Source organism: Agelaius phoeniceus, unplaced genomic scaffold, assembly GCF_051311805.1.
Source record: "Agelaius phoeniceus isolate bAgePho1 unplaced genomic scaffold, bAgePho1.hap1 Scaffold_453, whole genome shotgun sequence".
Lineage (NCBI taxonomy): Eukaryota > Metazoa > Chordata > Aves > Passeriformes > Icteridae > Agelaius > Agelaius phoeniceus.
In genome coordinates this window covers 5,437-19,350 of record NW_027510018.1, presented here as the reverse complement: position 1 = coordinate 19,350, position 13,914 = coordinate 5,437, and the positions used below count along the sequence as shown (strand labels likewise).

The following is a 13,914-nucleotide window of genomic DNA, read 5'->3' as shown; positions in this document are numbered from 1 at the left end:
CCTTTTTGCCCATTATTTTTCACACCATTTTTATTCCCCAGCCTTTTTTTCCCCTCCATTTTCCCACTTTTTTCCATCATTTCCCACTTTTTCCCCTTCATTTTTCCTGCCCTTTTCTCTTTCCATTTTCCCCCTCTTTTTTCTTGTCCCTTTTTTTCCCACCCTTTTTCCCCTCAGTTTTTTCTGCCATTTTTCCTGCCCTTTTTTCATTCCCCACCCTTTTTCCTCCTCTTTTTCCCATTCTTTCCCCACCATTTTTCCCACTTTTTTCCCTGCTTTTTTTCTTACCTTTTTTCCACCCTTTCTCTCTGTTTTTCCCATTTTTTTCACACCCTTTCCCTCACATTTTTTCCTGTCCTTTTTCCCAACTTTTTCCCCCTCTCCTTTTGTTCCCTGCTATTTTTCCAGACCTTTTTTCCACCCTTTCCCCTTTATTTTCCCCACCTTTTTTCCCCTCTTCTTTTCCCTTTTTTCCTTTTTCCTGCTCTTTTTCTTGCTCTTTTTCCCTCCATTTTCCCCACCTTTTTCTTTCCCTGTCTTTTTCCTTCCATTTTTTCCTGCTCTTTTTCTCACTCTCCCCCTTTTTTTTCCCCACCCTTTTTTCCTCTCCACTCTTTTTTCCCTGCTCTTTTTCCCTACAGTTTTCTCACCTTTTTCCCACTTTTTCCCTGTTTTTTTCAGTTTTTTCCTGCCCTTTTTCCCCCCTCTTTTTTTTCCCTGCCCTTCTTCCCCCCTCCATTTTCCCTTCCCTTTTTTCTTTCCATTTTCCCACTCTTTTTTCTTGCCCCTTTTTTCCCCACCCTTTTCCCCCTCCTTTTTTCCTACCCCTTTTTCCTCTCTTTATCTCCTGCTATTTTTTCCTGCCCTTTTTTCCCTCAGTTTTTCCCACCCTTTTTACTGAATTTTCCATTTTTCCCACTCTTTTTCCCCCTCTTTTTTCCCCTTCTCTTTTCCCCACTTTTCCCCCTCAATTTTTCCTGCCCTTTCCCCCTACATTTTCCCTCTTTCCCCACCCTTTTCCCCTCAGTTTTTCCCACATTTCCCTTCAGTTTTTCCTGCCCTTTTTTCCACTTTTCCCCTCAGTTTTTCCCACTCTTTTCCCCACATTTCCCCTCAGTTCTTCCTGCCCTTTTCCCCACATTTTCCCTGTTTCTCCTGCCCTTTTCCCCTCAGTTTTTCCCACTCTTTTCCCTTCAGTTTTTCCCGCCCTTTTCCCCACATTTCCCCTCAGGTTTCCCTGCCCTTTTCCCACTTTTCCCCTCAGTTTTCTCCACCCATTTCCCCACACTTTTCCTCTCAGTTTTCCCTGCCCTTTCACCTTTTCCCCTCAGTTTTTTCCTGCATTTTTCTCCTCAGTTTTTCCTGCCCTTTTGCCCTCAGTTTTTACTGCCCTTTTTTCCACTTTTCCCCTCAGTTTCTCCCACTCTTTTCCCCACATTTCCCCTCAGTTCTTCCTGCCCTTTTTCCCCACATTTTCCCTGTTTCTCCTGCCCTTTTCCCCTCAGTTTTTCCCTACATTTCCCCATAGTTTTTCCCGCCCTTTATCCCCACATTTCCCCTCAGTTTTTCCTGCCTTTTCCCACTTTTCCCCTCAGTTTTCTCACCCTTTTCCCCTCAGTTTTTCCACCCTTTTCCCCTCAGTTTTTCCTGCTCTTTCCCCTTTTCCCCTCAGTTTTTCCTGCCCTTTCCCCACTTTTCCCCTCAGTTTTTTCCTGCCCTTTTCCCCACTTTTCCCCTCAGTTTTCTCCACCCTTTTCCCCACACTTTTCCTCTCAGCTTTCCCTGCCCTTTTCCCTTTTGCCCTCAGTTTTTCCCGCCCTTTTCCCTCAGTTTTTTCCTGCCCTTTCCCCTGTTCCCCTCAGTTTTTCCCCTGCTCTTTTCCCCACTTTTCCCCCTCAGTTTTTCCTGCCCTTTCCCCCTACATTTTCCCTCTTTCCCCACCCTTTTCCCCTCAGTTTTTCCCACATTTCCCTTCAGTTTTTATTGCCCTTTTTTCTACTTTTCCCCTCAGATTTTCCCACTCTTTTCCCCACATTTCCCCTCAGTTCTTCCTGCCCTTTTCCCCCACATTTTCCCTGTTTCTCCTGCCCTTTTCCCCTCAGTTTTTCCCTACATTTCCCCTCAGTTTTTCCCACTCTTTTCCCTTCAGTTTTTCCCGCCCTTTATCCCCACATTTCCCCTCAGTTTTTCCTGCCTTTTCCCACTTTTCCCTCAGTTTTCTCCACCCTTTTCCCCTCAGTTTTTCCCACCCTTTTCCCCTCAGTTTTTCCCACCCTTTTCCCCTCAGTTTTTCCTGCTCTTTCCCCTTTTCCCCTCAGTTTTTTCCTGCCCTTTTCCCCACTTTTCCCCTCAGTTTTCTCCACCCTTTTCCCCACACTTTTCCTCTCAGCTTTTCCTGCCCTTTTCCCTTTTCCCCTCAGTTTTTCCCACCCTTTTCCCCTCAGTTTTTCCTGCCCTTTCCCCTGTTCCCCTCAGTTTTTCCCCTGCTCTTTTCCCTACTTTTTCCCCCTCAGTTTTTCCTGCCCTTTCCCCCTACATTTTCCCTCTTTCCCCACCCTTTTTCCCTCAGTTTTTCTCGCATTTCCCTTCAGTTTTTCCTGCCCTTTTTTCCACTTTTCCCCTCACTTTTTCCCACTCTTTTCCCACATTTCCCCTCAGTTCTTCCTGCCCTTTTCCCCCACTTTTTCCCTGTTTCTCCTGCTCTTTTCCCCTCAGTTTTTCCCTACATTTTCCCTCAGTTTTTCCCACTCTTTCCCCTCAGTTTTTCCCGCCCTTTTCCCCACATTTCCCCTCAGGTTTCCCTGCCCTTTTCCCACTTTTCCCCTCAGTTTTCTCCACCCTTTTTCCCACCCTTTTCCCCACACTTTTCCCCTCAGTTTTTCCTGCCCTTTCCCCTTTTCCCCTCAGTTTTTTCCCACCCTTTCCCCACATTTCCCCTCAGTTTTTCCCACTCTTTTCCCTCAGTTTTTCCCACCCTTTTCCCCACATTTCCCCTCAGGTTTCCCTGTCCTTTTCCCGACACTTTTCCCCTCAGTTTTCTCCACCCTTTCCTCCACATTTGCCCTCAGTTTTTCCTGCCCTTTCCCCTTTTCCCCTCAGTTTTCTCCACCCTTTTTCCCACCCTTTTCCCCTCAGTTTTTCCCACTCTTTTCCCTTCAGTTTTTCCCGCCCTTTTCCCCACATTTCCCCTCAGGTTTCCCTGCCCTTTTCCCACTTTTCCCTCAGTTTTCTCCACCCATTTCCCCACACTTTTCCTCTCAGTTTCCCTGCCCTTTCACCTTTTCCCCTCAGTTTTTTCCTGCATTTTTCTCCTCAGTTTTTCCTGCCCTTTTCCCCTCAGTTTTTCTCGCATTTCCCTTCAGTTTTTCCTGCCCTTTTTTCCACTTTTCCCCTCAGTTTTTCCCACTCTTTTCCCTTCAGTTTTTCCCACCCTTTTCCCCCCACTTTTTCCCCTCAGGCTTTCCTGCCCTTTTCCCCCACATTTTCCCTGTTTCTCCTGCTCTTTTCCCCTCTGTTTTTCCCTACATTTCCCCTCAGTTTTTCCCACTCTTTTCCCTTCAGGTTTTCCCGCCCTTTTCCCCACTTTTCCCCTCAGTTTTTCCCACCCTTTTTCCCACCCTTTTCCCCACACTTTTCCCCTCAGTTTTTCCCTGCCCTTTTCCCCACTTTTCCCCTCGGTTTTCCCCCCCCTTTTCCCTACATTTCCCCTCAGTTTTTCCCCTGCTCTTTTCCCCACTCTTTCCCCCTCAGGCTTTCCTGCCCTTTCCCCCTACATTTTCCCTCTTTCCCCACCCTTTTCCCCTCAGTTTTTCCCACTCTTTCCCCTTCAGTTTTCCCCACACTTTTCCCTGCCCTTTTCCCTGCCCTTTTCCCCACTTTTCCCCTCGGTTTTCCCCCCCCTTTTCCCTACATTTCCCCTCAGTTTTTCCCCTGCTCTTTTCCCCACTCTTTCCCCCTCAGGCTTTCCTGCCCTTTCCCCTACATTTTCCCTCTTTCCCCACCCTTTTCCCCTCAGTTTTTCCCACTCTTTCCCCTTCAGTTTTCCCCACCCTTTTCCCCACACTTTTCCCCTCAGTTTTTCCCGCCCTTTTCCCTTCAGTTTTTCCCACCCTTTTCCCCACATTTCCCCTCAGGTTTCCCTGCCCTTTTCCCCTCAGTTTTCTCCACCCTTTTTCCTACCTTTTTCCCACAATTTTCCCTCAGTTTTCCTGCCCTTTCCCCTTTTCCCCGCAGTTTTTTCTGCACTTTTCCCCTCACTTTTTCCCACCCTTTTCCCCTCTGTTTTTCCTGCCCTTTCCCCTTTTCCCCTCAGTTTTTCCCGCCCTTTTCCCCTCAGGTTTTCCCGCCCTTTTCCCTCAGTTTTTCCCACTCTTTCCCCTTCAGTTTTTCCCACCCTTTTCCCCACATTTCCCCTCAGGTTTCCCTGCCATTTTCCCACTTTTCCCCTCAGTTTTCTCCACCCTTTTCCCCACCCTTTTCCCCTCAGTTTTTCCCGCCCTTTCCCCTTTTCCCCTCAGTTTTTCCTGCCCTTTTGCCCTCAGTTTTTTCCTGCCCATTCCCCTTTTCCCCTCAGTTTTTCCCCTGCTCTTTTCCCCACTCTTTCCCCCTCAGTTCTTCCTACCCTTTCCCCCTACATTTTCTCTCTTTCCCCACCCTTTTCCCCTCAGTTTTTCCCACTCTTTTCCCCACATTTTCCCTCTGTTCTTCCTGCCCTTTTCCCCCACATTTTCCCTGTTTCTCCTGCCCTTTTCCCCTCAGTTTTTCCCTACATTTCCCCTCAGTTTTTCCCACCCTTTTCCCCTCAGTTTTTCCCACTCTTTTCCCTTCAGTTTTTCCCGCCCTTTTCCCCACATTTCCCCTCAGATTTCCCTGCCCTTTTCCCCACTCTTTCCCCCTCAGTTTTCTCCACCCTTTTTCCCACCCTTTTCCCCACACTTTTCCCCTCAGTTTTTCCTGCCCTTTCCCCTTTTCCCCTCAGTTTATTCCCACCCTTTCCCCCACATTTTCCCTCAGTTTTTCCCACCCTTTTCCCCTCAGTTTTTCCCTACATTTCCCCTCAGTTTTTCCCCTCCTTTTCCCCACATTTCCCCTCAGGTTTCCCTGACTTTTCCCCTTTTCCCCTCAGTTTTCTCCACCCTTTTCCCCACACTTTTCCCCTCAGTTTTCTCCACCCTTTTCCCCACTTTTCCCTTCGGTTTTTCCCATCCTTTTCCCCACATTTCCCCTCAGTTTTTCCCCTGCTCTTTTCCCCACTCTTTCCCCCTCAGTTTTTCCTGCCCTTTCCCCCTACATTTTCCCTCTTTCCCCACCCTTTTCCCCTCAGTTTTTCTCACATTTCCCTTCAGTTTTTACTGCCATTTTTTCCACTTTTCCCCTCAGTTTTTCCCACTCTTTTCCCCACATTTTCCCTCAGTTTTTCCTGCCCTTTTCCCCCACATTTTCCCTGTTTCTCCTGCCCTTTTCCCCTCAGTTTTTCCCTACATTTCCCCTCAGTTTTTCCCACTCTTTTCCCTTCAGTTTTTCCCGCCCTTTTCCCCACATTTCCCCTCAGGTTTCCCTGCCCTTTTCCCACTTTTCCCCTCAGTTTTCTCCACCCATTTCCCCACACTTTTCCTCTCAGTTTTCCCTGCCCTTTCACCTTTTCCCCTCAGTTTTTTCCTGCATTTTTCTCCTCAGTTTTTCCTGCCCTTTTGCCCTCAGTTTTTACTGCCCTTTTTTCCACTTTTCCCCTCAGTTTCTCCCACTCTTTTCCCCACATTTCCCCTCAGTTCTTCCTGCCCTTTTCCCCCACATTTTCCCTGTTTCTCCTGCCCTTTTCCCCTCAGTTTTTCCCACCCTTTTCCCCTCAGTTTTTCCTGCTCTTTCCCCTTTTCCCCTCAGTTTTTTCCTGCCCTTTTCCCCACTTTTCCCCTCAGTTTTCTCCACCCTTTTCCCCACACTTTTCCTCTCAGCTTTTCCTGCCCTTTTCCCTTTTCCCCTCAGTTTTCTCCACCCTTTTTCCTACCCTTTTCTCCAAACTTTTCCCCTCAGTTTTCTCCACCCTTTTTCCCCACACTTTTCCCCTCAGTTTTTCCTACCCTTTTGCCCTCAGTTTTTCCTGCCCTTTCCCCTTTTCCCCTCAGTTTTCTCCACCCTTTTCCCCACCCTTTTCCCCTCAGTTTTCTCCACCCTTTTTCCTACCTTTTTCCCCACACTTTTCCCCTCAGGTTTCCCTGCCCTTTCCCCTTTTCCCCTCAGGTTTTCCCGCCCTTTTCCCCTCAGTTTTTCCCACCCTTTTCCCCTCAGTTTTTTCCTTCCCTTTTCCCCACTTTTTCCCTCGGTTTTTCCCACCCTTTTCCCCACATTTCCCCTCAGTTTTTTCCCCTCCTCTTTTCCCCACTTTTTCCCCCTCAGGCTTTCCTGCCCTTTCCCGCTACATTTTCCCTCTTTCCCCACCCTTTTCCCCTCAGTTTTTCCCTACATTTCCCTTCAGTTTTTCCTGCCCTTTTCTCCACATTTCCCCTCAGGTTTCCCTGCTTTTTTCCCACTTTTCCCCTCAGTTTTCTCCACCCTTTTCCCCTCAGTTTTTCCTGCCCTTTCCCCCTCAGTTTTTCCCGCCCTTTTGCCCTCAGTTTTTCCTGCCCTTTCCCCTTTTCCCCTCAGTTTTTCCCACTCTTACCCCCTTCAGTTTTTCCCACCCTTTTCCCCACATTTCCCCTCAGGTTTCCCTGACCTTTTCCCACTTCTCCCCTCAGTTTTTCCCGCCCTTTTCCCCTCAGTTTTTCCCGCCCTTTTCCCCTCGGTTTTTCCCGCCCTTTTCCCCTCAGTTTTTCCCACCCTTTTCCCCACATTTCCCCTCAGTTTTTCCCCTTCTCTTTTCCCCACTTTTTCCCCTCAGGCTTTCCTGCCCTTTTTCCTACATTTTCCCTGTTTCTCCTGCTCTTTTCCCCTCAGTTTTTCCCTACATTTCCCCTCAGTTTTTCCCACTCTTTTCCCTTCAGTTTTTCCCGCCCTTTCCCCCGCATTTCCCCTCAGTTTTTCCTGCCCTTTCCGCTTTTCCCCTCAGTTATCTCCACCCTTTTCCCACCCTTTTCCCCACACTTTTCCCCTCAGTTTTCTCCACCCTTTTTCCCACCCTTTTTCCCACATTTTTGCCCTCAGTTTTCTCTGCCCTTTCCCCTTTTCCCCTCAGTTTTTCCTGCCCTTTCCCCTTTTCCACTCAGTTTTTCCCGCCATTTTCCCCTCAGTTTTTCCCGCCATTTTCCCCTCAGTTTTTCCCACCCTTTTCCCCTCAGTTTCTCCCACTCTTTCCCCCTCAGTTTTTTCCCACCCTTTTCCCCACATTTCCCCTCTCCCAACCCCGCAAAATTCCCATTTTTCCCAGGAATCTCCACCCTGCTGCTGTTACCCACGGGCTCAGGCAAATCCCTGTGTTACCAACTCCCCGCCTTCCTCTACCACCGCCGTTCCCGCTGCATCTGCATCGTCATCTCCCCCCTCATCTCCCTCATGGAAGACCAGGTATTCCCACCATTCCTGCTTTATTTTTTGGGATATTTCCCCTCACAAAATCCCAAAAAAACCCCACAATATTCCCACTCCCAGGTTTCAGGCCTCCCCTCAGCCCTCAAAGCCGTCTGCATCCACTCCAACCTCACCCCGTCCCAGCGTGAAGCAGCCATTCAAAAAGTGAGTAAAATCCTTTTCCCCGCAGTTTTTCCCTGTTTTCCCCACATTTCCCTTCACTTTTTCCTGCCCATTTTTCCACTTTTCCCCTCAGTTTTTCCTGTCCTTTTCTCCACCCTTTTCCCCTCAGTTTTTCCCACCGTTTTCCCCTCAGTTTCTCCTACCCTTTTCCCCTCGGTTTTCCCTGTTTTTCACACCCTTTTCCCCTCAGTTTTTCCTGCCCTTTCCCCCACATTCTCCTTGTTTCTCCTGCTCTTTTCCCTGCCCTTTTCCCCTAAGTTTTTCCTGCCTTTTTTCCCACATTTTCCTTCAGTTTTTCCCACCCTTTTCCCCTCAGTTTTTCCCGTTCTTTTCCCCTCAGTTTTTCCCTGTTTTCCCCACATTTCCCTTCACTTTTTCCCGCCCATTTTTCCACTTTTCCCCTCAGGTTTTCCTGTCCTTTTCTCCACCCTTTCCCCTCAGTTTTTCCCACTCTTTTCCCCTCAGTTTTTCCTGTCTTTTTTCCCACATTTCCCCTCAGTTTTTCCCACCCTTTTCCCCTCAGTTTTTCCCGCCCTTTTTCCCACATTTTCCCTCAGTTTTTCCCACTCTTTCCCCCTCAGTTTTTCCCTGTTTTCCCCACAGTTCCTGTCACTTTTTCCCACCCATTTTTCCACTTTTCCCCTCAGTTTTTCCTGTCCTTTTCTCCACCCTTTCCCCTCAGTTTTTCCCACTCTTTGCCCCTCAGTTTTTCCTGCCTTTTTTCCCACATTTTCCCTCAGTTTTTCCCGCTCTTTTCCCCTCAGTTTTTCCTGCTTTCCCTCACATTCTCCTTGTTTCTCCTGCTCTTTTCCCTGCCCTTTTCCCCTCAGTATCTCCCACCCTTTTTCCCTCAGTTTTCCCTCTTTTTCACACCCTTTTCCCCACATTTCCCCTCAGTTTTTCCCACCCTTTTCCCCTCAGTTTTTCCCACCCTTTTCCCCTCAGTTTTTCCCACCCTTTCCCCACATTTTCCTTGTTTCTCCTGCTCTTTTCCCTGCCCTTTTCCCCTCAGTTTTTCCTGCCTTTTTTCCCACATTTTCCCTCAGTTTTTCCTGCCCTTTTCCCCTCAGTTTCTCCTGCCTTTTTCCCCTCAGTTTTCCCTGTTTATCACACCATTTTCCCCACATTTCCCCTCAGTTTTTCCCTCAGTTTTTCCCGCCCTTTTCCCCTCAGTTCCCCTCAGTTTCTCCAGCCCTTTTCCCCTCACTTTTCCCTGCTCTTCCTTCCACTTTTCCCTTAAAAAACCCGGAATTATCCCCGTATCCCACCAGGTCAGGAGCGGCCGAGCCCAGATCCTGCTGCTTTCCCCGGAATCCGTGACGGGATCGGGATTTTTTTCCCGCCTTTTTTGCCATTTCCCTCCGGTGGCTTTCGCCTGCCTGGATGAAGCTCATTGCATCTCCCAATGGTCCCATAATTTCCGACCCGCTTACCTCAGGGTCTGCAAGGTGGGAAAAACCCTCAAAACCTCAGAAAATTCCCTCCCTAAAATCCCCAAAAATCTGGAATTGATTCCCAAAATTCCAGGTTCTTCGGGAGCGTTTGGGAGTTCGGTGCTTCCTGGGCCTCACGGCCACGGCCACGGTGGCCACGGCTCGGGACGTGGCCAAACATTTGGGGATTCCTGAGGGAAATTCCACCATCGGAGCCTTCGGAATTCCCGAAAATCTGCGGCTCTCGGTGTCTCTGGAGGACGACCTGGATCAGGTGGGTGCGGATTTGGGGAGATTTAGGGAAAAATCCTTATTTTTAGGGCCTAAAATTGCATTTTTTTGCATCAATCCCACATTTTGTGAGGGAAAATCCCCATTTTTAGTGCCTAAAATTGCATTTTTTGCCCTCAATCCCGCATTTTGTCAGGGAAAATCCCCATTTTTAGGCCTCAATCTCACATTTTCTGAGGGAAAATCCCCATTTTTAGGCCTCAATCTCGCATTTTCTGAGGGAAAATCCCCATTTTTAGGGCCTCAAATTGCATTTTTTGCATAAATCCCACATTTTGTGAGGGAAAATCCCCATTTTTAGGGCCTCCCATTGCATTTTTTGGCATCAATCCCACATTTTGTGAGGGAAAATCCCCATTTTTAGTGCCTAAAATTGCATTTTTTGGCCTCAATCCCACATTTTGTGAGGGAAAATCCCCATTTTTAGTGCCTAATATTGCATTTTTAGGCCTCAATCCCACATTTTGTGAGGGAAAACTCTACATTTTTAGTGCCTCAAATTGTAATTTTTGGGATTAATCCAATATTCTCTGAGGAAAAAATCCCATTTTTAGGGTATAAAATTTCATTTTTTGGGATTAATCCCACATTTTCTGAGGGAAAAAGTTCATTTTCAGGGCCTAAAAATGCATTTTTGGGATCAATTCCACATTTTCTTGAGGGAAAAATCCAGATTTTCAGGGAAAAAATTTCTTTTTTTTAGACAAATTCCACATTTTCTGAGGGAAAAAGTCCTTTTTTTGGGCTCAGAATTTCATTTTTTGGAATTAATCCCACATTTTCTGAGGAAAAAAGTTCATTTTTAGGGCCTAAAAATGCATTTTTGGGCATAAATTCTACATTTTCTGAGGGAAAATCCCCAATTTTAGGCCTTAAAATTTCATTTCTTGGGGTTAATCCACATTTTCTGAGGGAAAAAGTTCATTTTTAGGGCCTAAAAATGCATTTTTGGGCCTAAATTCCACATTTTCTGAGGGAAAATTCCATTTTTGGGGTCTAAACTGTCAATTTTTTTGATAAAAATTCTCATTTTTAGGGCCTAAAATTTCATTTTTTTGGGATCAATTCCACATTCCCTGAGGGAAAATCCCCCAATTTTACATCTTAAAATTTCATTTTTTGGGATTAATCCCACATTTTCTGAGGGAAAAATCCAGATTTTCAGGGGAAAAAAATTCTTTTTTTTTTCAGACAAATTCCACATTTTCTGAGGGAAAAAGTCCATTTTTAGGGTCTAAACTGTCAATTTTTTTGAGAAAAATTCTCATTTTCAGGTCCTAAAATTTCAGTTTTTTGGGATTAATCCCACATTTTCTGAAGGAAAAAGTTCATTTTTAGGGCCTAAAAATGCATTTTTTGGGATCAATCCCACATTTTCTGAGAGAAAAGTCCAGATTTTCAGGGAAAAAGATTTCTTTTTTTCAGACAAATCCCACATTTTCTGAGGGAAAATCCCCAATTTTAGGGCTTAAAATTTCATTTTTTGGTATTAATCCCACATTTTCTGAGGGAAAAATCCAGATTTTCAGGGGAAAAAAAATTCTTTTTTTTTCAGACAAATTCCACATTTTGTGAGGGAAAAGTCCAGATTTTCAGGGAAAAAAATTTCATTTTTCAGACAAATTCCACATTTTCTGAGGGAAAAAGTCCATTTTTAGGGTCTAAACTGTCAATTTTTTTGAGAAAAATTCTCATTTTCAGGTCCTAAAATTTCAGTTTTTTGGGATTAATCCCACATTTTCTGAGGGAAAAAGTTCATTTTTAGGGCCTAAAAATGCATTTTTTGGGCATAAATCCCACCTTTTCTGAGGGAAAATCCCCAATTTTAGGCCTTAAAATTTCATTTGTTTGGGATTATTCCCACATTTTCTGAGGGAAAAAGTTCATTTTTAGGGCCTAAAAATGCATTTTTGGGCCTAAATTCTACATTTTCTGAGGGAAAATACCATTTTTAGGGTCTAAACTGTCAATTTTTTTGATAAAAATTCTTATTTTTAGGGCCTAAAAATGCATTTTTTGGGATTAAACCCACATGTTCTGAGGGAAAACTCCAGATTTTCAGGGAAAAAATTTCTTTTTTTCAAACAAATTCCACATTCCCTGAGGGAAAATCCCCCAATTTTAGGCCTTAAAATTTCATTTGTTTGGGATTAATCCCACATTTTCTGAGGGAAAAAGTTCATTTTTAGGGCCTCAAAATGCATTTTTTGGGATCAATCCCACCTTTTCTGAGGGAAAATTCCATTTTTAGGGTCTAAACTGTCAATTTTTTTGATAAAAATTCTCATTTTTAGGGCCTAAAATTTCATGTTTTGGGAATAATCCCACATTTTCTGAGGGAAAAAGTTCATTTTTAGGGCCTAAAAGTGCATTTTTTGGGATCAATCCCACATTTTCTGAGAGAAAAGTCCAGATTTTCAGGGAAAAAATTTCATTTTTTGGGACAAATTCCACATTTTCTGAGGGAAAAAGTCCATTTTTTGGGCTCAGAATTTCATTTTTTGGTATTAATCCCACATTTTCTGAGGGAAAAAGTTCATTTTTAGGGCCTAAAATGCATTTTTTGGGATCAATCCCACATTTTCTGAGAGAAAAGTCCAGATTTTCAGGGAAAAAGATTTCTTTTTTTCAGACAAATCCCACATTTTCTGAGGGAAAATCCCCAATTTTAGGGCTTAAAATTTCATTTTTTGGTATTAATCCCACATTTTCTGAGGGAAAAATCCAGATTTTCAGGGGAAAAAAAATTCTTTTTTTTTCAGACAAATTCCACATTTTGTGAGGGAAAAGTCCAGATTTTCAGGGAAAAAAAAATTCATTTTTCAGACAAATTCCACATTTTCTGAGGGAAAAAGTCCATTTTTAGGGTCTAAACTGTCAATTTTTTTTGAGAAAAATTCTCATTTTCAGGTCCTAAAATTTCAGTTTTTTGGGATTAATCCCACATTTTCTGAGGGAAAAAGTTCATTTTTAGGGCCTCAAAATGCATTTTTGGGCCTAAATTCCACCTTTTCTGAGGGAAAATTCCATTTTTAGGGTCTAAACTGTCAATTTTTTTGATAAAAATTCTCATTTTTAGGGCCTAAAATTTCATGTTTTGGGAATAATCCCACATTTTCTGAGGGAAAAAGTTCATTTTTAGGGCCTAAAAATGCATTTTTTGGGATCAATCCCACATTTTCTGAGAGAAAAGTCCAGATTTTCAGGGAAAAAGATTTCTTTTTTTCAGACAAATCCCACATTTTTTGAGGGAAAATCCCCAAATTTTGGGCTTAAAATTTCATTTTTTGGTATTAATCCCACATTTTCTGAGGGAAAAATCCAGATTTTCAGGGGAAAAAAAATTCTTTTTTTTTTCAGACAAATTCCACATTTTGTGAGGGAAAAGTCCAGATTTTCAGGGAAAAAAATTTCATTTTTCAGACAAATTCCACATTTTCTGAGGGAAAAAGTCCATTTTTAGGGTCTAAACTGTCAATTTTTTTGAGAAAAATTCTCATTTTTATGGCCTAAAATTTCATGTTTTGGGAATAATCCCACATTTTCTGAGGGAAAAAGTTCATTTTTAGGGCCTAAAAACGCATTTTTGGGCCTAAATTCTACATTTTCTGAGGGAAAATCCCCATTTTTTGCTTTAAAATCCAATTTTTATAGATGAAAAAACCCCAAATTTTAGGAAAAAATTCCTACTTTTGCCTTTTTCCCTGCAGGCCGTGGTGCGGGTGCTGCGCGAGTGGAGCCGGGAGGGGCTGAGGGGCTCTGTGCTCGTTTACTGCGCGCGCAGGGAGGACAGCGAGCGCCTGGCGGAGCGGATCCAAAACGACTTCCCTGAGGGGCCGCCCGCGGCAGACTGGCAAGGTGGGGAAAATGGGGGAAAATGGGGGGAAAATGGGGGAAAAATGGGGAAAAAATGGGGAATTTTGGGGGGAAAAATGAGGAGAAAATTGGAGAATTTGGGGGGGAAAATTGGGGAATTTGGGGGAAAATTGAGGGGAAAGTTGGGGGAAAAAATTGGTGAATTTTGGGGGGAAAAAATTGGGGAAAAATGGGGAATTTGGGGGGGAAATTGGGGAATTTTGGGGGAAAATTGAGGAAAAAAATGGGGAATTTTGGGGGGAAAAATGAGGAGAAAATTGGGGAAATTGGGGGGAAAATTGAGGAGAAAATTGGGGAATTTTGAGGAATAATTGAGGAGAAAATTAGGGAATTTTTGGGGGAAAAATAAGGAAAAATGGGGGAATTTTGCGGGGAAATTGAGGAAAAATGGAGGAATTTGAGGGAAAATTGAGGGAAAAATTGGGGAATTTGGGGGGGAAAATCAGGAAAAATATGGAGGGAAAATGGGGAAAAAATGGGGGGAAAATGGGGAAAAAATTGGGGAATTTTGGGGGAAATTGAGGAAAAGACTGGAAAATTTGGGGGGAAAATTGAGGAAAAAATTGGGGAATTAGGGGGGAAAATGGGGAAAAATATGGAGGGAAAATGGGGAAAAAATGGGGGAAAA

General features: G+C 44.5%; 1 protein-coding gene across 1 annotated transcript in view; it reads left to right on the top strand.

Annotated features, from left to right (window-relative positions):
* Positions 1 to 13,268, top strand: part of LOC129118917 (ATP-dependent DNA helicase Q4) — a gene marked incomplete at its 3' end in the record, with an annotated part of 41,349 nt that extends 28,081 nt beyond the window's left edge. The window contains exons 12-16 of the mRNA XM_077173242.1: positions 7,364 to 7,500; positions 7,585 to 7,668; positions 8,958 to 9,134; positions 9,214 to 9,393; positions 13,121 to 13,268. Of these exons, the coding sequence (XP_077029357.1) occupies positions 7,364 to 7,500; positions 7,585 to 7,668; positions 8,958 to 9,134; positions 9,214 to 9,393; positions 13,121 to 13,268 (726 nt within the window). The remainder of the gene's footprint in view (positions 1 to 7,363; positions 7,501 to 7,584; positions 7,669 to 8,957; positions 9,135 to 9,213; positions 9,394 to 13,120) is intronic.
* Positions 13,269 to 13,914: the final 646 nt, after the last annotated feature.